This window comes from Enhydra lutris, unplaced genomic scaffold (genome assembly GCF_002288905.1).
Source record: "Enhydra lutris kenyoni isolate GAN:26980312 unplaced genomic scaffold, ASM228890v2 scaffoldscaffold42, whole genome shotgun sequence".
Taxonomy (NCBI): Eukaryota; Metazoa; Chordata; class Mammalia; order Carnivora; family Mustelidae; genus Enhydra; species Enhydra lutris.
The window spans coordinates 2,849,478-2,870,046 of NW_019154126.1; the positions used below are offsets into that span (position 1 = coordinate 2,849,478).

The 20,569-nt window shown below is 35.6% G+C and overlaps 1 protein-coding gene across 2 annotated transcripts in view; it reads right to left on the bottom strand.

Moving 5' to 3' along the window:
• LOC111155585 (sperm associated antigen 6) overlaps nucleotides 1-20,569 on the bottom strand; it is a 61,217-nt gene that overhangs the window by 39,585 nt on the left and 1,063 nt on the right. Inside the window, exons 1-3 of one of the 2 annotated variants that reach the window (XM_022515834.1) lie at nucleotides 9,713-9,764; nucleotides 5,322-5,488; nucleotides 1,694-1,877 (exon numbers count right to left, since the gene is read on the bottom strand). In XM_022515834.1, coding sequence (XP_022371542.1) covers nucleotides 1,694-1,877; nucleotides 5,322-5,488; nucleotides 9,713-9,764 — 403 coding nt within the window. Of the gene's footprint in view, nucleotides 1-1,693; nucleotides 1,878-5,321; nucleotides 5,489-9,712; nucleotides 9,765-20,569 lie in introns of those variants that run through there. The other variant, XM_022515833.1, reaches the window with a different exon arrangement.

Consider the following 20,569-nt stretch of genomic DNA (forward strand, 5'->3'; position numbering starts at 1 on the left):
TTTCTAATAACTAGGATAAGGACCGAAATGTGTAGTGTTTTTTTTTTTCTTTTCAAATTTTTATTTGAATTTTTAGTTAACATATAGTGTAATATTGGTTTCAGGAGTAGAATTTAGTGATTCATCACTTACATGTAACACCCAGTGCTCATCACAAGTGCCCTCCTTAATACCTACCGTCCATTTAGCCCATCACCCACCCACCTCCCCTCCAGCAACCCTCAGTTGTTCTCTATAGTTTAGAGACGCTTATGGTTTGCTTCCTTCTCTCTTTTTCTTCCCTTCCCCTATGTTTATGTTTTGTTTCTTAAATTCCACATATGAGTGAAATCATATGGTATTTGTCTTTCTCTGACTGACTTATTTTGCTTACCATAATACTCTCTAGCTCCATCCACATCACTGCAAATGGCAAAATTTCTTTTTTTTTTTAAGATTTTATTTATTTATTTGACAGACAGAGATCACAAGTAGGCAGAGAGGCAGGCAGAGAAAGAGGAGGAAGCAGGCTCCCTGCTGAGCAGAGAGCCCGATGCAGGGCTTGATCCCAGGGACCTGGGATCATGACCTGAGCTGACGGCAAAGGCTTAACCCACTGAGCCACCCAGGCACCACCCCCCTTTTTCTTAAGAGCAAATGGCAAAATTTCATTCTTCATTTCTTTTGATGGCCAAGTAACATTCCATTATATATGTACACATAAGATATACATGTATATATATATATATTAGTAGATTTGTATTAATTTTATTTATTTATAGATTTTATTTAAATTCAAGTTAGTTAACATATAGTGTATTATTAGTTTCAGGGGTAGAATTTAGTGGTTCATCACTTGTATATAACCCCTAGTGCTCATTACATTAAGTGCCCTCCTTAATGCCCACTACCCAATTACCCCCCTTTGTTCACCCATCTCCCTCCAGCAATATACCAAATCTTCTTTATCCATTCACCAGTTGATGGTTATTTGGGTTCTTTCCATAATTTGACTATTGTTAATCATGCTGCTATAAACACCAAGGTACGTGTGCCCCTTCAAATCAGTATTTTTGTATCCCATGGGTAAATACTTAGTGTATCCCATGGGTAAATAGATCATAGGGTAGTTCTATTTTTAACTTCTTTAGGAAACTCCATACTGTTTTCCAGAGTGACTGAACTAGTGTGCATTCCTACCAACACTGTTGGAGAAAGAGGGTTCCCCTTTCTCCACATTCTCATCAACATCTGTTGTTTCCTATGTTGTTAATTTTAGCGTTCTGACAGGTGTGAGGTGGTATCTCATCGTGGTTTTGATTGGTATTTTCCTGATGATGAATGATGGTGAGCATCCTTTCATGTGTCTGTTAGCCATCTGGATGTCTTCTTCGGAAAAATGTCTATTCATGTCTTCTGCCCACTTCTTAACTGGATAATTTGTTTTTTGGGGTGTTAAGTTTGATAAGTTCTTTACAGATTTTTGGATATTAACCCTTAATCAGATATGTCATTTGCATATATCTTCTTCCAAGACTGAAATGTATAGGTTTTTGTGAATTTGTGATCCAAATAACTTGGCCATCATTCAAAACTTATCTCACATAATGTAAGGAAACATCATTAAAACTGCATCCATAGTTCACTAAGGAAAACCAGATTTACCTAATAAATCTAAATTTTAATAATCCTGTTTTCAGATATGCTCCATTACCTGCATTATGTCTTGCAATATATCCAAGTGCCCAAGCTGCAGCCTCCTTGACTCCAGGGTCAAAATCTTCCAAGCATATCACCAGCGTATCCAGTGCTCCACAATCAACTATGGCCTGAGCTAGTTGAGGAGAATGTTTACCAACTGCTCGTAACACAAAGGCAGCTGCTTTCTTGTAAAAACGCTACAATGATAAAATAGATAAAACTCAAAGTGAGTTAGGCAGTTATAAAACCAAAAGTTAAAATATACCAAGACCAACATAAAAATGACATTAATATAAATAAAGCTCAACAGGTTTTAAATCCAAAGGATGAAAAACACCCTGCAAAATCATTTTTTGATGTTTCCCTACTGCTTTTGTTCAGTAACTAAACTGAAATAATATAAGTCTTAAATGACATTTCAAATGTTCTATTCTGAAACATTCATTTGGAAATTGTATGAAAGGAATTATAAACATTGTATTTCCTACCAATTCATAAAATAATGAAATTTTCTGTATCTGTATCACACTGAAAAGTATTTGTTTGACCCATGGGAACTCTTAGATTGTTAGCATGTGCAACAAAACTTTCCACTGACAAATTCATTTCCTTTACTTGCCCTCAGTCTCTAAGCATGTAGGCCTTTCATGACCTCAACTAATCTTTTGGTGTCCCACGTTATCCTGAAATAACAACCATGTTTCAAAATGCACTACCAATTGTTGGATAAACATGAAGGCGAAACACCCGTGATACCTTTTAAAACCTTTCCTGGTGAATAAACTAACCAAACAAGGAGACGTGTTATTTATCCCCTCTCAGAAATGCTTTTTTAAAACAATAAATACAAATGACTTACTGTTAGGTGAATGTTAAGTAATGTTTCACACTTATAAAATTTTTATACGAAATTTTATCAGATTGAGAAATAATAAAACTGAAACACAAGATTAACATGTTTTTCTTCATATAACTAAAAAAAATTAAATGTATTAGGAAGTATTTGACTATAACACTCACTATTATTTCAAGATTAGTCTAATGACACAGTAACAGTCTCTGTCCCTCATTAGTAGAACCCAGATAACCCCCTATTATAGATTCGAAGCTTCTGTTTCTTTACAGTGACTACTAAGAGTGACTGGGTGACTATGGCATCTGTTTTGAAAGTATGTTATTTACTCTGGCTAAAAGATTAAGATACAACAAAGATTATAGGAGTGAGAAAAAATACATCAAGTATATTTTAACGTATTATATCTCAAAAATTGGTATATGTTAATGATATAAGAAATACTGTATGTCAATAATGATATTTTGATTTATTTCTTTAGTTTCATAAATGTTAACATATACAGATATTAAAATATTTGTTATAAAGGTTAATTTTATGTTGGTAACCAAATATCTACTAACTTACTATAAAACTGAGAGTTTTAAAGTAGCTTTGCATTATTTTCTTACAATCATGGAAAAATACTGGTGATACATTTCCTGTCATCACCTTAAGCTAAGGTGACTGTTTATATGGCAGAATTTTCAAATTCACAATTTACTGGCCCTCGATAGTCACTGCTAACTACAGTGCCTATAATTCACACCGTCTGATCTCATTTCCCCTTTCTCCTACTTTCCACTTCTCCAAATTCCTCTCTTCTCTCCCATTCCTTGCCAGAAGAATGGCCTTTAAAAAAAAAAAAGACATGCCAGGGACTTTGTACCTCATAAAGAAGAGATTTAATCCTGTGAGAAATGAGTTAAAGGACTAGTAGATGAAGGAAACAGAAGCCTGGGAATACGGACTCAAATTCTCACTTTCTCCTCACTTCTGCCCTAGCACTTTTTTGTCTCTTTACAACTAATGGACACTCATTCACATTTAGATCTATTGAGCACCTTCTTGGTGGGATACCAAAACACAGACCCTGCCCTGGAAAGAAGGAGCTAAGAGTCCAGGAAGAACAAAGTCTAACAGTATTTGACGACAGAAGGAACACCTGCAAGAAAAATAAAATTTCTGAGACTCCTCAGAGAGATAAGACAGTCAGTAAAGGACTCTCCAATGTATAAAAATAGGACAAAATTTTTAACATTTGGGATTTTTAAAAAAATTCTGGTAAAATACATGTAATATTTACTACTTTAACCATTTTAAAGTGTACAACTCAATGGCATTTAGCACATTCATGGTGTTGTGCAAACATCACCATCCAGTTCCAGAATATTCTCATTAGCCCAACAAGAAACCTCACACATGTTAAGGAGTCACCCTTCTTTCCCCTCTCCCCCCAGCCCCTGGCAATCACTAATCCGCTTCTGTCTCTATGGATCTGCATGTTCTATATATTTCCTATAAGTGGACTCATACAACATGCAGCCTTTGTATCTGGCTTCTTTCTCTTAGTGTAACGTTTTCAAGGTTTAATCCATGTTGTAGCATGTGTCAGCACTTCATTCCTTTTTATGACTGATAATATTCCAAGATATGGATGTCCAACATTTTGTTTATCCAGTCATTCTTTTGTTATAGTGAATAATGCTGCTATAAACATTTGTGTACAAGTTTTGTTTAAACACCTGTTTTCAATTTTTTTGGGAAATCTAAGTAGGAGTCGCATTGCTGGGTCATGTGGTAGTTATATTTCACTTGACTGCCAGACTGTTTTCTACAGCAGCTGCGCCATTTTACACTCCTATCAGCAGTGTATGAGGGCTCCAATTTCTCCAAATCTTCACGAACACTCATTATTTTTTTCCTTTCTTTTTTTTTATCATGGCCATTCTAGTAGGTAAAGTAATATCTTCCTGTGGTTCTGGTTTGCATTTCCTAATGACTTATGCTATTGAACATCTTTTCATCTTCATTGGCCATGTGTGTATCTTCTTTGTATGTGTATAGATGTCTCTTCAAGTCTTCTGCCCATTTTTAAGTTGGATCGTTCGTCATTTGGTTACACAAGTAGGAATTTAATCTTAAAAATATGTCAAGAAATATATATCCTTAGGTTATGATAAACTAACAGAATGGAATAAACAGACCCTATCTATAGGAACGTCCTTAACTATTGCTAGGTGGTGCTGTACAGAAATATAGAGTAGAAACGGACAGGAAGGGGAAAAATTGGGGCACTCTTAGATGACCCTTAAAAGGACGGGCATGCTTACATACTTGTTATAAAATGCTTTATCAAACCTTCTATTACATGTATTCTCCTTCCTTTTGTATGCTTCCCTCCCTCCCTCCTTGCTTCCAAACTGTCTCTTACAGTTTCCACTAACCAGATTTCGCCTGCATATATGGATTGCTGAAAACAACTTTTTATTTGCCTAAGGCTCCATACAGCTCTCAAAGACTGATCCTACAGGTTTAAGACTCTCATAAACAGAAATACTGCTTTATACATAATCCCACTAAAAATTGTGTAATCTGTTTTCTTATATTAATGGTAATAGAAAAAAGCTGCCCATCACTTCCAAGATAAAATATCCTAAAGGTATTATTATGTGCAGTTCAAAGACTTAAAGGTTGTATTAACATCCTGAAATTCTAATGCTTATATGCTTGCAACTGTATCCAAACTAGCAGATTTTTTAAAATCTAAAACAAAAAAATATATAATTAATTTTTTCAAAAATCTTACATTCTGTTCTGCCAATGAATAAACAAGCTGTGGAAGAATGTCACCCTTCACCACTGCTTCTGCTAGGTCATCGTTATAATTAGCCAGTCTCCCAAGAGCCAATGCAGCAGTCTGTTGAATTGTTGGGACCACATCCAGAAGAAGAGGCCGCAGCAAAGACATTACACCTGAGTGTAGTTATGAAAGAACAGAAGTCAGCAAAATTTAAATGAAGAAGCAAATATACAATTCAGCATATATGCAGATAAGAAAATTGTAGGGAAAAATCAGAAAAGACAAAAAAAAATTATCCATTAAAAACTAGGGGTATATTCAGAATCATTTAACTGGCCAAGACAAAGAATAATACAACCTGTGATTATCAAAGCAAGAACATTGCATGACAAGAAATGCTTTGGAGTTAGGTTAGTTTAAATCCCTGATTTGGCAAATAGTCACTATGTGACCTGATAGGGCAGTCATGAGGAATGCAGAGAAAGACTGTAGAACATGTAGTTTAATGCATACCTAGCATAGGGAAAGGGGTAGAAGGAAATTGGGTATAGGTTTCCCCCAACCTTTGCGAACCCTATCTTTCAGGGCTCAGTTTGGGTCCTTTCATCTCTACAGAGTCTTCCATTTATTTTGTTCATTTTTTTCCCCCTCTGATTCCAACTGTTGGATCTTTTCTGTGATCTCAACAGGTTAAGTTCTCACATTCATGAAGGGATACAAATTTAGATTTCTGATATTATTCTAAAGAAACAAATTCTTTGGGGCACCTGGGTGTCTCAGTCATTAAGCATCTGCCTTCGCTCAGGTCATGATCCCAGGGGCCTGAGACTAAGCCCTACATCGAGCTCCCTGCTCAGTGGGAAGCCTGCCTCTCCCTCTCCCACTCCCACTGCTTGTGTTCCCTCTCTCGCCATGTCTCTCTCTGTCAAATAAATAAATAAAATCTTAAAAAAAAATTCTTTGAGATTAGTATTCTGTATTACTAGCTCGTATAATATTCACTCTAGGGTTGAATACAAAGTAGGTCTATCATCCTCATAGCAACAATAGTAAAAGTTAGCTTATATTTATCCAGCACTTATTATACATATATCTTGTTTTAAGGACTTATTTTCCATATTAATTCACTGAACTGTCATAAAAAACCTATGAAGTTAGCCCTATTATGATGTATATTTTACAGATGAGGAAATGGAGGTTGAGAAAGGTTAAGAAATCATCACAGAACTAATAAAAAATGGAGCATGGTTAGAAATTCAGATATTCTTCATTAATAATTGCTAAATAAATAATACATACTGAAAGTTGAGGAGGTGGGGAAAGAGAGATAAAAAAAATTACATTTTAGTCATCTAGCTATTCCAACTCTTTACAGTACCTTTGTCTTACTATAAAATACCCAAAATAGTCAACTGCTATTTGGGCTTTAATGATGCTGTTTTAGTCTGAGGTTACAAGAAAGGTAATGACAGAGTTCAAACTGGAACAAAACATCCCTTGACTTTCTAAACTTCACTTGATTTGCAGGCGGCTATTCAACTAGATGTTATTACATCTTTTCTTTAAAAACATACCACAGTGATCTAGAAAAGCAAATATTATCAATATGCTTTTATAATGTTATATGCAGAAACATTTGAAATAGAATAAAAGGAAAACATTTATAATAACACTTAGGATCAGAACAAATTAAGATAAACAGTACTACCAATAACATAAGCAGAGAATAATGAGGCTTATCATAGATACATGTAATGACGTGACCCATGGCTTTTCACAGTTTCCAATTTCATTTAGTGATCATTCTTATGGCTAGGGTGGCTTGATCAGATCATCTTACATAAGACCACGGTTGCAAGTCTGAATCCTACTCAGGCTGGTTAACTTTGCAGGCACACGGCACTTCTACTCATGGCTAGGTCATAGCTCATGTTCAGCAAATCAACAAGTCTATACTCATAAGTGTTGCTAATATTACTAACTATGCTTTTTATAGTGATAATTTCTGAATTACCTCACAACAAAAAGTTTAAAATACAGAATAGGTATTAGAATGACTACCAAAGGTTAACATGGGCTCTTTCTAGAAACTTGGATTTAAAACAATTTGTTGATTTCTTCTTTGTAGTTGCTTTATTACTTGATTTCTTTTTTTAGTTTTTCTAAATTGTGGTACACATAACAAAAACAACATTTTTTAATGTACAACTTAGTATAATCATCACCACTATCTAGAAACTGGACTGTTTTCCACAGAAGCTACACCATTTTACATTCTTAGCAACAAAGTACCAAGGTTCAAATTTCTCCACATCCTTACCAACACTCATTATTTTTTGTCTTTTGTTTTTGAATAATGGCCACCCTAAGAGGTATGAAGTGGTATCTCATCTTGGTTTTGATTTTCATTTCCCTAGCACTCATGTCAATGAATGTCTTTTTATGTGCTTATATTGGTCATTTGTACATGTTCTTTGTGGAAATGTCTTTTCAAGTCCTCTGCTCATTTTATTTAAATTTTGATTTATTTTTTTATTTCTTTTCAGTGTTCCAGAATTCATTGTTTATGCACCACACTCCTCTGCTCATTTTTAAATTGGGTTGATTTTGGTTGTTGCTGAATATAACTTAATTTTTATAAAAAATGTGAATGATTTTAAGTGAAAATAAGTCAATCTAAAAAATAAGAGCTAAATTTGTTAACATATATTTGAATTTCATAATAAATACATTAACAAGGCCAAAAAATATAAAGTATAATAAGTATGCTTCAAATAGTTTTAAAACAATTACAATATGGTTCATGTTATTTTTTCCTGATGATTCTGGTATTTCCTTTTTTCCCCCTCATTTGATGTGTGTGTGTGTGTGTGTGTGTGTGTGTGTGTGTGTGTGTGTGTATGAAGGCAGTGGCTTATTGTCTTTTGAAATATAATTGGAAAATCAATCTATACTGGGTTATACATCCTGGACATTTTGGATTAAATCTCAAAAACTTTGAACTTCTATGCTAAGAAGTTGAAGAATGAATTCATCTATCTGGGCCCGTAATGTTTACTTTAATTATAAGTGTTTGTTATTAGTTACAGTATTTAGCTAATATACCATAAGTCTCCCAAGTTTGGAAAATTTCAACTTGCAGTTTTAGCAGTAAAATATTTTACCACCTTACAGATATTTCACCTGTCCATATATTCAAAACAATATTTTGCTTTACATATTTTCTTCTCCATTTTTCCACTACATCTGGTTGGGAAAAATAAGATCAATAAAATGACACACAATTCCTTTCCTTCTATCCCTGTATTTAATATCAAAGTTAGGCCTCTATGCAGATGCCTCTGCTCTACCATTCTTTTCCTACATTCCTTAGTTTAGACAGTAGCATATTAAGACTTTTCAAAAATTCAAAAAAAGTAAAAGCTAAAGTTTCAGTTTAAAATATCTTTGTTTGGGGGGCGCCTGGGTGGCTCAGTGGGTTAAAGTCTCTGCCTTCGGCTCAGGTCATGATCTCGGGGTCCTGGGATAGAGCCCCACATCGGGTTCTCTGCTCGGTGGGGAGCCTGCTTCCTCCTCTCTCTCTCTCTCTCTACCTGCCTCTCTGCTTACTTGTGATCTTTCTCTGTCAAATAAATACATAAAATCTTAAAAAATAAAATAAAATAAAATATCTTTGTTTGGAAGAACCTGGGTGGCTCAGTCAGTTAAGCCTCTAACTCTTGATTTTGGCTCATGTGTTATCTCAGGGTTATGAGATCCAGTCCCCTGTCAGGCTCTGTGCTCAATAGGGAGTCTGCTTCTTCCCCACTCTCTCTCTGACCCTTCCCCTGCTTAAGCTCTCTCTCTCTCTCTCTCTCTCTCTCAAATAAACAAATAGGGACACCTGGGTGGCTTAGTCTGTTAAGCATCTGCCTTCAGCTCAGGTCATGGTCTCAGGGTCCTGGGATCAAGTTCCATTTCAGGCTCCTTGCTCAGCGGGGAGCCTGCTTCTCCCTCTCCCTCTGTCACTCCCCCTGCTTGTGCTCTCTCTCTCACACAAATTAATAACTAAAATCTTTAAAAAGAAATAAATAATAAATAAAATAAAATAAGTAAATCTTTAAAAATATATATCTTTGTTTGAATAGGTCATCTTTATTAGAGAAAATATTGCCCAAATGTCTAGCCCTTGAATTGCCTCTTAGTGCTTTATAAGTATCAATCCTCAAGGACATGTTTTTATCTCTTACACAGATTAAGCATTGGAGACCTTGTTATTCTAATTACAAGTCTATCCTAAAAATAAGAGATAATGATACAAGAGGAATGAAGGAAGGAAGGAAGGTAATACTGAGGGAGCATGGAAGGGAGAAGGCAGAGAAGAAGCATATATAACATAAAAAGAAATTTTTCCTTACCTGCTGGCCCATTAGGAATCCATGGTGATTGATCCTTGGTGAATGAATGCATGAAAATTTAGAGCCCATGAATTACAGCACATCGAATAGTGGCTACTACAATATCTGATAAGCGAGGTCTCTAGTGACAGCTAGTAACCTCAGTGAGGTCTCTATTGAAGAAGCCACCAGGTATAAATATTAAAAATAATAATTCACATATCATACTCTCATATCTATAAAACAATTGTTTCTTCTGTAAAAACTGATCAAATGGTGTGAAAGTGTTTCTGAAACTTCGAGATAAATCTCTCTCCCCTCCAACTTTATAGCTCTGAGTTTCTTTTCTACTTTTCTTGGTCCAGTGCCAATATTGGACACATTGCTTGTAATATCTACATTTCAATCCAACAAAACAACCTTGCTGATCCTGCCCCCAGACATTCATTTGAAAAATAGATCATTGTTTATCAACTGGCAAGCAATAGCATTACACACCTGAGCAAAGGCAGTTCCTTCCCTCAAGAAACTAATAATCTAGTGGAAGAGATTGTAAAAAAGCCTCAAAATGATCACAACTCTTTAATTTCTTTTAACACAACATAGGCCTGATTACTTTGATTGTGCACACCAATTACTAACATAAATCAGGAAGGAAATATCAAACATTTCCAAGAGCAAAAAACTCCCATTCTCATATTACATGTCTATAGTTTATATACATATTACCTCAATCTGCTGTGCTTTATAAAGATAGTTAACATCCCAACTTTGTTTCTTTAAAAACAGGTACCTGCAAACTGGGCCTTTGGATCCACATAAGTCTTAGTAAAGATTTCTGCTTACTGTGGATACCTCTTCACCTTGTTTTTTAATCTTTAAAATTTTTATTTGTTTTATTGTGGCAAAATATACATAACAAAATTGATCATCTTAACCATTTTTAAGTGTACAATTAGGTATGCATTAAGTATAATTGTGTAAACATTCATGACTATCAATTCCAGAACTTTTCATTGTCCTCTAATAAATACTCTATAACTTCCCCTTTCCCCCTTTCTACCATGTATTTTAGAATTACTATGGACTGAATAATTATTCATCATTCAAGAAATAGCTGTTAAGAATATACAAGGTACAGGGGCAGCTGGGTGGCTCAGTGGATTGGAGCCTCTGCATTCGGCTAGGGTCGTGATCCCAGGGTGCTGGGATCGAGCCCCTCATCAGGCTCTCTGCTCAGGAGGGAACCTGCTTCCCCCTCTCTCTCTATCTGCCTTTCTGCCTGCTTGTGATCTCTGTCTGTCAAATAAATAAATAAAATCTTAAAAAAAAATACAAGGTACTGAAAACCCAATTATCCTTGACCTCAAGGAACTTATAAAGCGGTCAAGAGAAATGAACAAATGTAACACATTATGATACATGCAACTAAAGGAAAGTAGCAGGTGCTTTGCAAATATATAATGGAGCATCCAACCCAGGCCTTGACAGACACAAGGAAGGCACCCGAGGTGAAAGGGACATCTAAGTGGAGATCTGAAGGTTCTCAGGCAGATCACAGATCGTCTGCTCAAATGCCTGGAGGGAATGTAGAAGAGAAGGACTGGAGAGTTTTCCAACGGGAAGGAACTGTATAAATGAAGCTCAGAATCAAGAGAGTTTGATACACTGACAAAACTGAGAATGCAGTATGACCATAGTACAAGAGGGGAGCAGAGTCAGGAAATGCTAGGAGATTAACAGAGACAAAAGTACTGAAGAGCCCAGTAAACTATCTTAAGGATTTTGAATTTAATCTGAACATTAACGTCAGTGTATTTGTACTTTGTAAAGAAGGATCACTGATTACACTGGGAAGAAAGGGTGAAAAGAGACAACCTGGGAAGCAGGAAGACCACTTAGGAAGCTATTGTACGAATGTAGGCCAGATGTGAGGATAGGCTGGAGAATACTAATGGCAAAGGGAAAGAAAAAAGTGAAAGGTCTACATATTTACAAGACAAACTGATTATTGTAAAGAAGAGGGAGGAATACGTGATACTTCCAAGTTTCTGGCTTGGACAAATGATGCATGATTATTGCAGACTGCTGAAGAAGCCATGATAAATTCACACCAGCCTGAAATGTAAAGTGGGAGGGAGCCTGATGCGGGGCTTGATCCCAGGATTCTGGGATCATGACCTAAGCCGAAAGCAGATCCTTAACTGACCGAGACACCCAAGTACTTCCCACAGTAAGTATTTCTTAACTGATCTAACATACACCTACATGGCATTTATCATGTGCCAGGGACTTCCCTAAGAAATTTAAAATATTAACCAATCAATCCTCATTACAATCCTACGAGGTAGATAATATTTTATAACTCTAGCATCTATGTCCTCCTGTTTCTCCTCCCCAATATCAATCACAGCCCATTTGCCAATAAAAACTAGCCTATATGTGCCATGTTTCAAATGCATAATAAAGGGTATAATCTGTTGAATTCACTTAATTCTACCATTAACATTACTGTAGTTCTCTTCCATGATTACTGCATTAAACCAAAATTTTATTCATTCTTCCAGTGCAATTGTCTGACTCTTGGCTAGGTCATAGCCACCACTGTCTATATGTGAGATTTCAACTAAGTATGCAGATCACAAACATTATGGCATGTTCAAGTCACATGATATTTCAGGTAAAATGATTGGAACTTACATGTTTATAATAACATGAAGAAATATAAGATGGACCTTTAATATAGTTTTCAAAGGAACATGTAAATTCCACATGTCCAAACCTTTCTTTCCAAGCCAAGATCACTCTCATGAGCTCCAGAGCCCTACATAGACAAATTGCTCACTTTAGTCGCTGGCACATAGATATCCCAGACACTTCAACTTCAACACTATTAGAGAATGAAGTCACTATTTTCCTCTGCTTTTTGTACCTCTTTTCCATTAATGAATGGCAACCAGAAGACTGTGAGGCCCCCTGAACTCCCCTCTCACCTCACCTGCCCCACCTATTCTACTAAGTCACAAATCCTACAGATCTGTTAAGCAGCATGACTGCTATAACAAATATGGGCACAGGGTCTTCCCAATCCTGTTTTAATTCCTCCGATCAGTTCTCCACACTGCTGTGAAAATCACCTCTCAGAAACACAAAATGGATCCCTTCATTTCTCTGATGAGAGCTTTTCAATGGCTTTCTATCAATTCCAGGATAAATCCAAACTTCGGATGAGGTCCTTCAGAAGTAAGCCTGTTTTCCTCTCCAGCCATTGCCTGGCCCCTCTGTAGCCCTATTATCCCAAGAGCCTCCTGCCTTATCTAAACATTCACCATTTCTATCAAGCATCACCTTTCCTCTTGCCTCTGTGCCTTTGCACATAATGTTCCCTCCACCTGAATACAGTTTTCTTCATCTAGCTAACTCCTACAAAATTCAGCCAGATAATAACGTCCTTCAGGAAGTCTCCCATGAAAGTACCCCTCCAAAGCTTGAGTTAGGCACCTTCATGTGTGCTCCATGCAATAGACACTTATCAAACAGTATTTATATATCGCTCCTTCAGCAAATAAGCTCCTTAAGGAAGCTTAAGAAGTCTATGCCTTCTATTTTTGCACAATCAGCATCTAAGTATCCATCTGGCCCTTGGACCCTCAATAAATGTTGAATGATAAATGAACAAATTGTGAAATTTGATGTGCAATTTTCTCTTTTTAGGAAAATTTTAGTTAAAAACAAAATGAGTTTCTGTTTGGGGTGACTTTTTAAAAGTTCTGGAATTAGTGGTGCTGGCTGCATAACATTAGGAATGTAATTAATACCACTGAATTACACACTTAAAAACGGCTAAAATGGCAAATGTTGTTAAATTTTATCACAATTTTAAGAAATTAACAATGTATTGGGGTGCCTGGCTGGCTCAGTGAAAACAGCCTGTGGCTCTTGATCTCAGGGTCATGAGTTCAAGTTCCATGGTGGGTGTAGAGTTACTTAAATTTAAAAAAAAGTATTAAAAAAGTTAACAATGTACCAAAAACCACTGAATTTTGCACTTAAATGTGTGAATTGTAGGTATGTGAATTATATCTCAATAAGGTGATTTTTTAGAAACTTTTTAAAAATAAAAAAATAACAAAATAACAATGGTTAATATATGTTCATATTTCTTTTTTTGGTATATGAGTCATTTAAACTGACCCTTTACCTCATAGTACCCCAAATAGATATAATTGTATCTTAATTGGAAGTTTTCTAGAGAACTACAAATATTGAATTAGTCCTGTCTTCTTTTGTCAATGTGACTTCTCTTTGATGATTTATACCTATAATACCCACTTGCCTGCAGAAAATTGGAATGTTCATGAATGGGGTAAGTAGAGAATAAATATGGCAATTATAAAAGGATTATCTGCTCCAAGAGTTTTCATGGTTAGTATTTAAAGTAGTCACTTTTGGAAGGTAATCAAATTCTTTCTTCACATAAAATATTTTATTCATACTCTACTTACTCTAAAAATTTTTGAGATCGTTTTCTCTAAAAGATATATATACAAAGATATAACCATGTAGTAGGAGCTCCTGTGCGGCTCAGTCTGTCGAGGGTCTGCTTTAAGTTCAGGTCATGATCCCAAGGTCCTGGGGTTGAGACCCTCATCAGGCTCCCTGCTCATGGAGGCATCTGCTTCTCCCTCTCCCACTCTCCTTGCTTGTGCTCCCTCTCTTTCTCTCTGTCAAATAAATAAATAAAATCTTAAAAAAAAAAAAAGAGCTATATAGTAGAGAGATGGGAACTGATAGTTTTATCAAAAATACAGGTTAAGAATAGCTGCTGCAATTCTGAACTCTAAACATATCACTGAGTTTCTTGGAAGCAAAAGTAAAAAGGGAACCACTTTGTGAAATAAAGTAGGGACAAATTTTTTCCTAAAATTTCATATGTAGGCCTAGCCTGACACATAATAATAAAAATTGGTTGACTAAAAGAGTGTATCTTTATATAAAAAAACATTTAACATCAAAATGGACATCGATGATAGATTTAAAGAAGCTACAGGGAAATTTATGTATTTTTTAATAAGCCTTCAAAAAAGGGCATATTATTATATTAATTCTACAAAGACAATTCTATAGAAAACTAATGTAAGCCAGTCTATATATATAACTTACTAATGATTCTAATGACACGGGAATAGAATATACAGAAAAGCGGATAAAAATAATTTTCTTTGAAGACAGATGCACACATACATACACCACAAATATCACTTCTTTTTACCCAGACTTATAACAAAACTTGAATAAAAAATAACTTTAAAACTGAGCCACCCTTATGACAAAAAGCATGGAGTATATGGCAAAACCAGTATGTCACTTTGAAAATTAGGGAAGTCTGACATATTCAGAAGGGCCATCCCACCCACTACAAGGCAAGACCAAATTTTTTCTCAAGGGTGGTGCTGGACTTCCTGCTAGGGCCAGTACATCTACTCAATAGAAATCCCAAAGTTCAGATCTCAATGAACATGGAATAAAAGTCCTTCACACAAAGCATGATTAAGTAAAAAACAAAGGGACATATTATATAAAATCAACCAACAAATATCCAGGTCCTCTCTCTTCATTGGGCTTTACCCGCCATGTTCTCAAAAAAAAAAAAAAAAAAAAAAGCAGTCACAGGGCAGTTAACTACCCCGGGCTCTGACGAAGTCTCCCCTGCACTCTCCCTGATCTCAGCAGGAACTCAGTCCAACAACTCTCTGAAATATTATCTGGGTTTGAGACTTCCAGTGGATTACACACTTTTCCCGGGATCCATTGAAAGAGTTCCTGGCTTGATAAGGCTTTCCTCCTCAGAAGTCAAAGGAAGCTGAAGGTCCTCTAGAGTTCTGAGTCCACTGTACGCCCTAAATACAACTCCCACTCCCTCAAACCGCCAGATACTTATCAATTAAAGTTAGTTCTCTGCGTCTGGCCTCCACTCAAGCTCCCATAATGGTCTTCAAGGAGACCTCAAAAGCCAATTACACACAATTATGACATAGCCTTTGGTACCCAAAAGCCTAAACAGATGACTTGTTTTATTAAGTTAACATTACAATTCATTAAGAACTCCTAGAACCATCTAGAAATAGCTTACTAATACCTACAAGGTGACACAGAAAGAGTGCAATATCAGACAGCAATTAAACACCTTCTAGTCCCAGTCTGGCCAGGACTAACTCTGTGATGAGGGCAACTATCCAACCTTTCTGGGTCTTAAGAAGATACCTATTCGGGCAGCTGGGTGGCTCAGTGGGTTAAAGCCTCTGCCTTCGGCTCAGGTCATGATCCCAGGGTCCTCGAACGGAGCCCTGCATCAGGTTCTCTGCTCAGCAGGGAGCCTGCTTCCTCTTCTCTCTCTGCCTGCTTCTCTGCCTACTTGTGATCTCTGTCTGTCAAATAAATAAATAAAATCTTTAAAAAAAAGAAAAAAGAAAAAAAGAAGATACCTATTCTACCTATCTGAGCTGTTAGAAGAATCTAATTTTTTAAGAGATGTGAAAACACTTAGAAAAGTAATTATTTCTGGGGCACCTGGCTGGCTCAGTTGGTAAAGCATGTGACTCTTGATCTCGGGGCTGTTAGTTCGAGCCCCAGGTTGGGGATAGAGATTACTTAAAAAAAATTAAATCTTAAAAAATAATTACTCCTTCTTTCATTCTATTTAAATGTGTTGAATATCTGCTCTATACTAAGCATTATGCTAGGCATGGGATTTACATTTTGTGGAGTAAACAGAAACTAAATCATGACAACTGTAATGAGTATCATGAAAGAGAAATATTAGGAGCAAGGGAAGCATAAATCAAGAGACTTAACTTACTGAGAGGGCTCAAGGAAGGTTTCCCTGAGGAATCAACATCTAAACAGAGCCATAAAGAATGAGTAGAAATTAATTAGACAAAGAAGTACAAAAAAAGGTTCTAGTCAGAGGAGCAAAAGCCATGAAAAAACATTGAAATGTGAAGAGGAGTTAGGAAGTAAATTTAAATAACTTTTCAAAAACATTAAATTGTCACATTAAAATATAACCCACACAAACTTACCATTTCTAAGTCCCACTCTTATAGGGTCATCCATAGCTTAGATTTTTCTTTTTTAATCATTATGTTTTTCCCTAAGGAAACAAGAACATCCTAGCCCTGGCTATATTATAAATGTCCATGTAGGAACAACAATTGGGAACACAGAATAATATTCTGAATGATCTTGTTTTTAGGACATATTATTAGGTGCATACAAGTTCAGAATTTTTATAGTTCCCCCAAATATTTTCCACTGAAGCATATGTAAAACAAACAAACAAAATATAAAACCCACTATCCCTATCTTTTAAAAAAAGATCAGTACTTTAATTATCATGCATTCACAAGTCCAAGATTCCTTTTATATTCATGAAATTTAAATAGCATAATTGGTTAAGTTTTTTTGAAGTTGCTCTACTAATTATCTTTTCAGTTTCAATATCCCTTGGAACAGTGGGGTTTTGTGAGAGAATCATGGTATTTGTATCTATCGGGCTATGTTTTTAAATATATTATAAATGCTTCCCACAGACTTTTCCTTCTCAGCAAACTGAGGTGCTAAATCATTAATCTGAACACTTTCACCCTGCCCCAGACACATGTAACTTAAGATAATTTTATGTCAGTGTATATTATTTTCTTGAATTGTAAACTCATTAAATAGCCCAAATTTGCAAATTAGCTTCATAGAGATGCATATTTAAAGGGTTATGCAGTTTTCTCTATCCCTACTATTCTAGCGCTTAGCCATGTTTTTTGTTCTGCTATAGGTTTTATGTTAAATATCACAAAGTGTTAATTTAAATTTTACCCCAATTTTTTTTTACACAAACAGCTGCTTCAGAAAGTTCATTTTATATAGCTAAACAGTTTAAAAACAAATTTCTTGGACTTTTTATATTAGCTTATAAAAGATTTTCTAAACAACCTAGGAGAGCCTGATTGTCCAACATGCCACAAAACATATTACTTACATTTTATAACTAAACAATCACCTCCATTTGCTGAAATTCTACAATGCTAGAAGTAATAATGTATTATCTCTACTATTTACAATGTGTTATATGTATTACTGATTATTGAAAGAGGGAACATATCAAAATTTATTTTTAAATAGCTGCAAGATGTAATGGTTTAAGAGTACAGGGCTGGAGGGTGCATCAAGAGATTTTATAACAAACACTAAACTTTTTAATTCCTGTACATATTTGATTTAGAAGGAGTAAAACCTCAGTAAGAAACAAATAACTCTAGGTTATAGACACATTGCACACTGTTCTTTCTAGTAACAATTCTGGCTAGAAATCAAACTTCTTTTTGTCCAAATACTCTGATGACGATATCATGCAACGCTTTGTTTGCTTTAGTAATTACTTTGGGCATATGTAATAAAGCAAATATTCTTATTAGCACATCAAAAATATAATGGACAAGATCAAAGATTTAAAATGAAATAAAACTCCATTGATAATTTTCACCTTTGAGGTTCCTTTCACAGTGAATGACTTAAAAAACTTAACAAGTGAATTACTGATTTATCATGATGCCTATATAGAAAATGTTTTCCCCCGATCTTGGATCCATAATACATATTTAATAAGCAGTTTATTAGGGGAGATAAATGAGAAAACAAAACAAAACCTTCCCAGGTATGCAGAGAGTATGTCAAAGTCAGAAATAAAATGCATTGGTATTTTATGTTATCAAAATGAAGTCACCTGACTGAAAAAAAAAAGCTTGATCATAACATATGTGATGCATACATATTATGGCTCATTCAAAAGTATTTTTAAATCCATGTTGTTGTTTTTTTTTTAGGAACAAACCATTTCAATAGTTTATAGGCTATTAAGTTTTCATAACAAAGCTGAGGGACTATTCTAATCAAAAGAATACACTGGGATATTCATTAGCTATATCTATTTAAAATTATTAAAGGAGTGCTTAAATCAAATCTAGATAACATGAAATATGTTGAAATAAGTTCCTCAAGAAAAGAAAAATCTTAGCATTCCATCAACATTGGTCAAGTACAGACAACTTCAAAACATTGTTATATTCCTTTTGTATTCAATTCCTTCATAAACCAGACCATAAGTGGAAATAGGTGGCTATTTAAGATGTTACATGTAGGTCCCTTATACTTTGGTGATCACTTTGGTGTGGATTGATAAAATTCCACAATACATTCTACATTGTACACTTACAGGAAGAGATAACCTGTCACCATTATACTAAAACATGATATCCTGTATCTTAAGTGTTACTTACACCCCCATACTACAGTATCAAATATTTTTAAATGTCAATCATTTCTCCCCCCCCCTTTTTTTTAAGATTTTATTTATTTGAGAGAGAAAGAGAACAAGTAGGGGAGGGGGCAGAAGGAGAAGGAGAGGCAGACTCCCCACTGAACAGGGAGCCCAATGCAGGGCTTGATCCCAGGATCATGACCTGAGACAAAAGCACTGAGCAACTGAGCCACCAAGGTGCCCCTCATTTTCCCCTTTAAAAAAAATGTTTTAGGGATGACTGGGTGGCTCAGTCAGTTAAGAGGTTGCCTTCAGCTCAGGTCATGATCCTAGGGTCCTGGGATCGAGTCAGGCATTGGGCTCGGCAGAGAGCCTGCTTCTCCCTCTGCCTGCTCTGCCTGCTGTTCCCCCTGCTTGTGCACACTCTCTCGCTCTCCTTCTCTCTCTGTTAAATAAATAAATAAGATCTTTAAAAAAGTTTTAGTTTAGCTGTTTACCTATAGTTCAGAAATTAAATATTTGTAAATAATAAGTGTCCATTCACAAAAGCCGTTGACAAGTAGGACTGAGTGGGGGGAAGAACTAAAAATTAAGTGAATTTAAAAAATGTAATATGGGGGCGCCTGGGTGGCTCAGTGGGTTAAAGCCTCTGCCTTCAGCTCAGCTCATGATCCCAGGGTCCTGGGATCGAGCCCCACATCGGGCTCTCTGCTCCACGGTGAGCCTGCCTCCTCCTCTCTCTCTCTGCCTGCCTCTCTGCCTACTTGTGATCTCTGTCTGTCAAATAAATAAATAAAATCTTTTTTAAAAATGTAATATGCTCTAATAAATTTATGTTTGCTCTAATAAACTTATACATATGAAACACTGTTTCCAGCACTGTTCTGGGTAGTTTGGGGAGTATATATCCATGCACATAAAGACATGCAGAAGAAAGGTAATTAATCCACATGAAACAACTGCAGAACAAAAGATGATCAACTTGTAATTTCCAAAAGGAGAATAAATTAGTGATTGTCCAGGGTTAGGGACAAGAGGAAGGTAGGTATGGTTATAAAAGGACAATAAAAGTGATCCTTGCAGTAATGAAAGTGTTGTGTATCTTAACTATAGTAATGGTAGATACACACAGGATAAAACTGTATAGAACTAAACACACACACACACACAGGTAAGTACAAGCAGAACTGGGGAAACCTGAATAAAATGGATTTTTATCAGTGTCAATATCCTGGTTGTGATATCATGCCACAGTTTTGAGGTACAGAGGAACCTCTGTATTATTTCTTACAACTCATGTAAATCTATAATTATCTCAAAATAAGTTTTAAAACACGATTATCAAATACACTTTTTATAAATATACTTCCCTCCAAGAGAAACTAAGAATAAACACCAAAATCCCTCTCAGCAACACAAAAAATTATCATTTAGGTGCAGTAGTAATTCTCCTCAAAGAAACCAGAGTAAACATTATTTCTAAACATTCTTGCCCTGTCACTGTCCTTAAATTTCTTTTAATTTCGTGTTAATTTAAATGAGTTTTAAAGATTACAAACTATAAA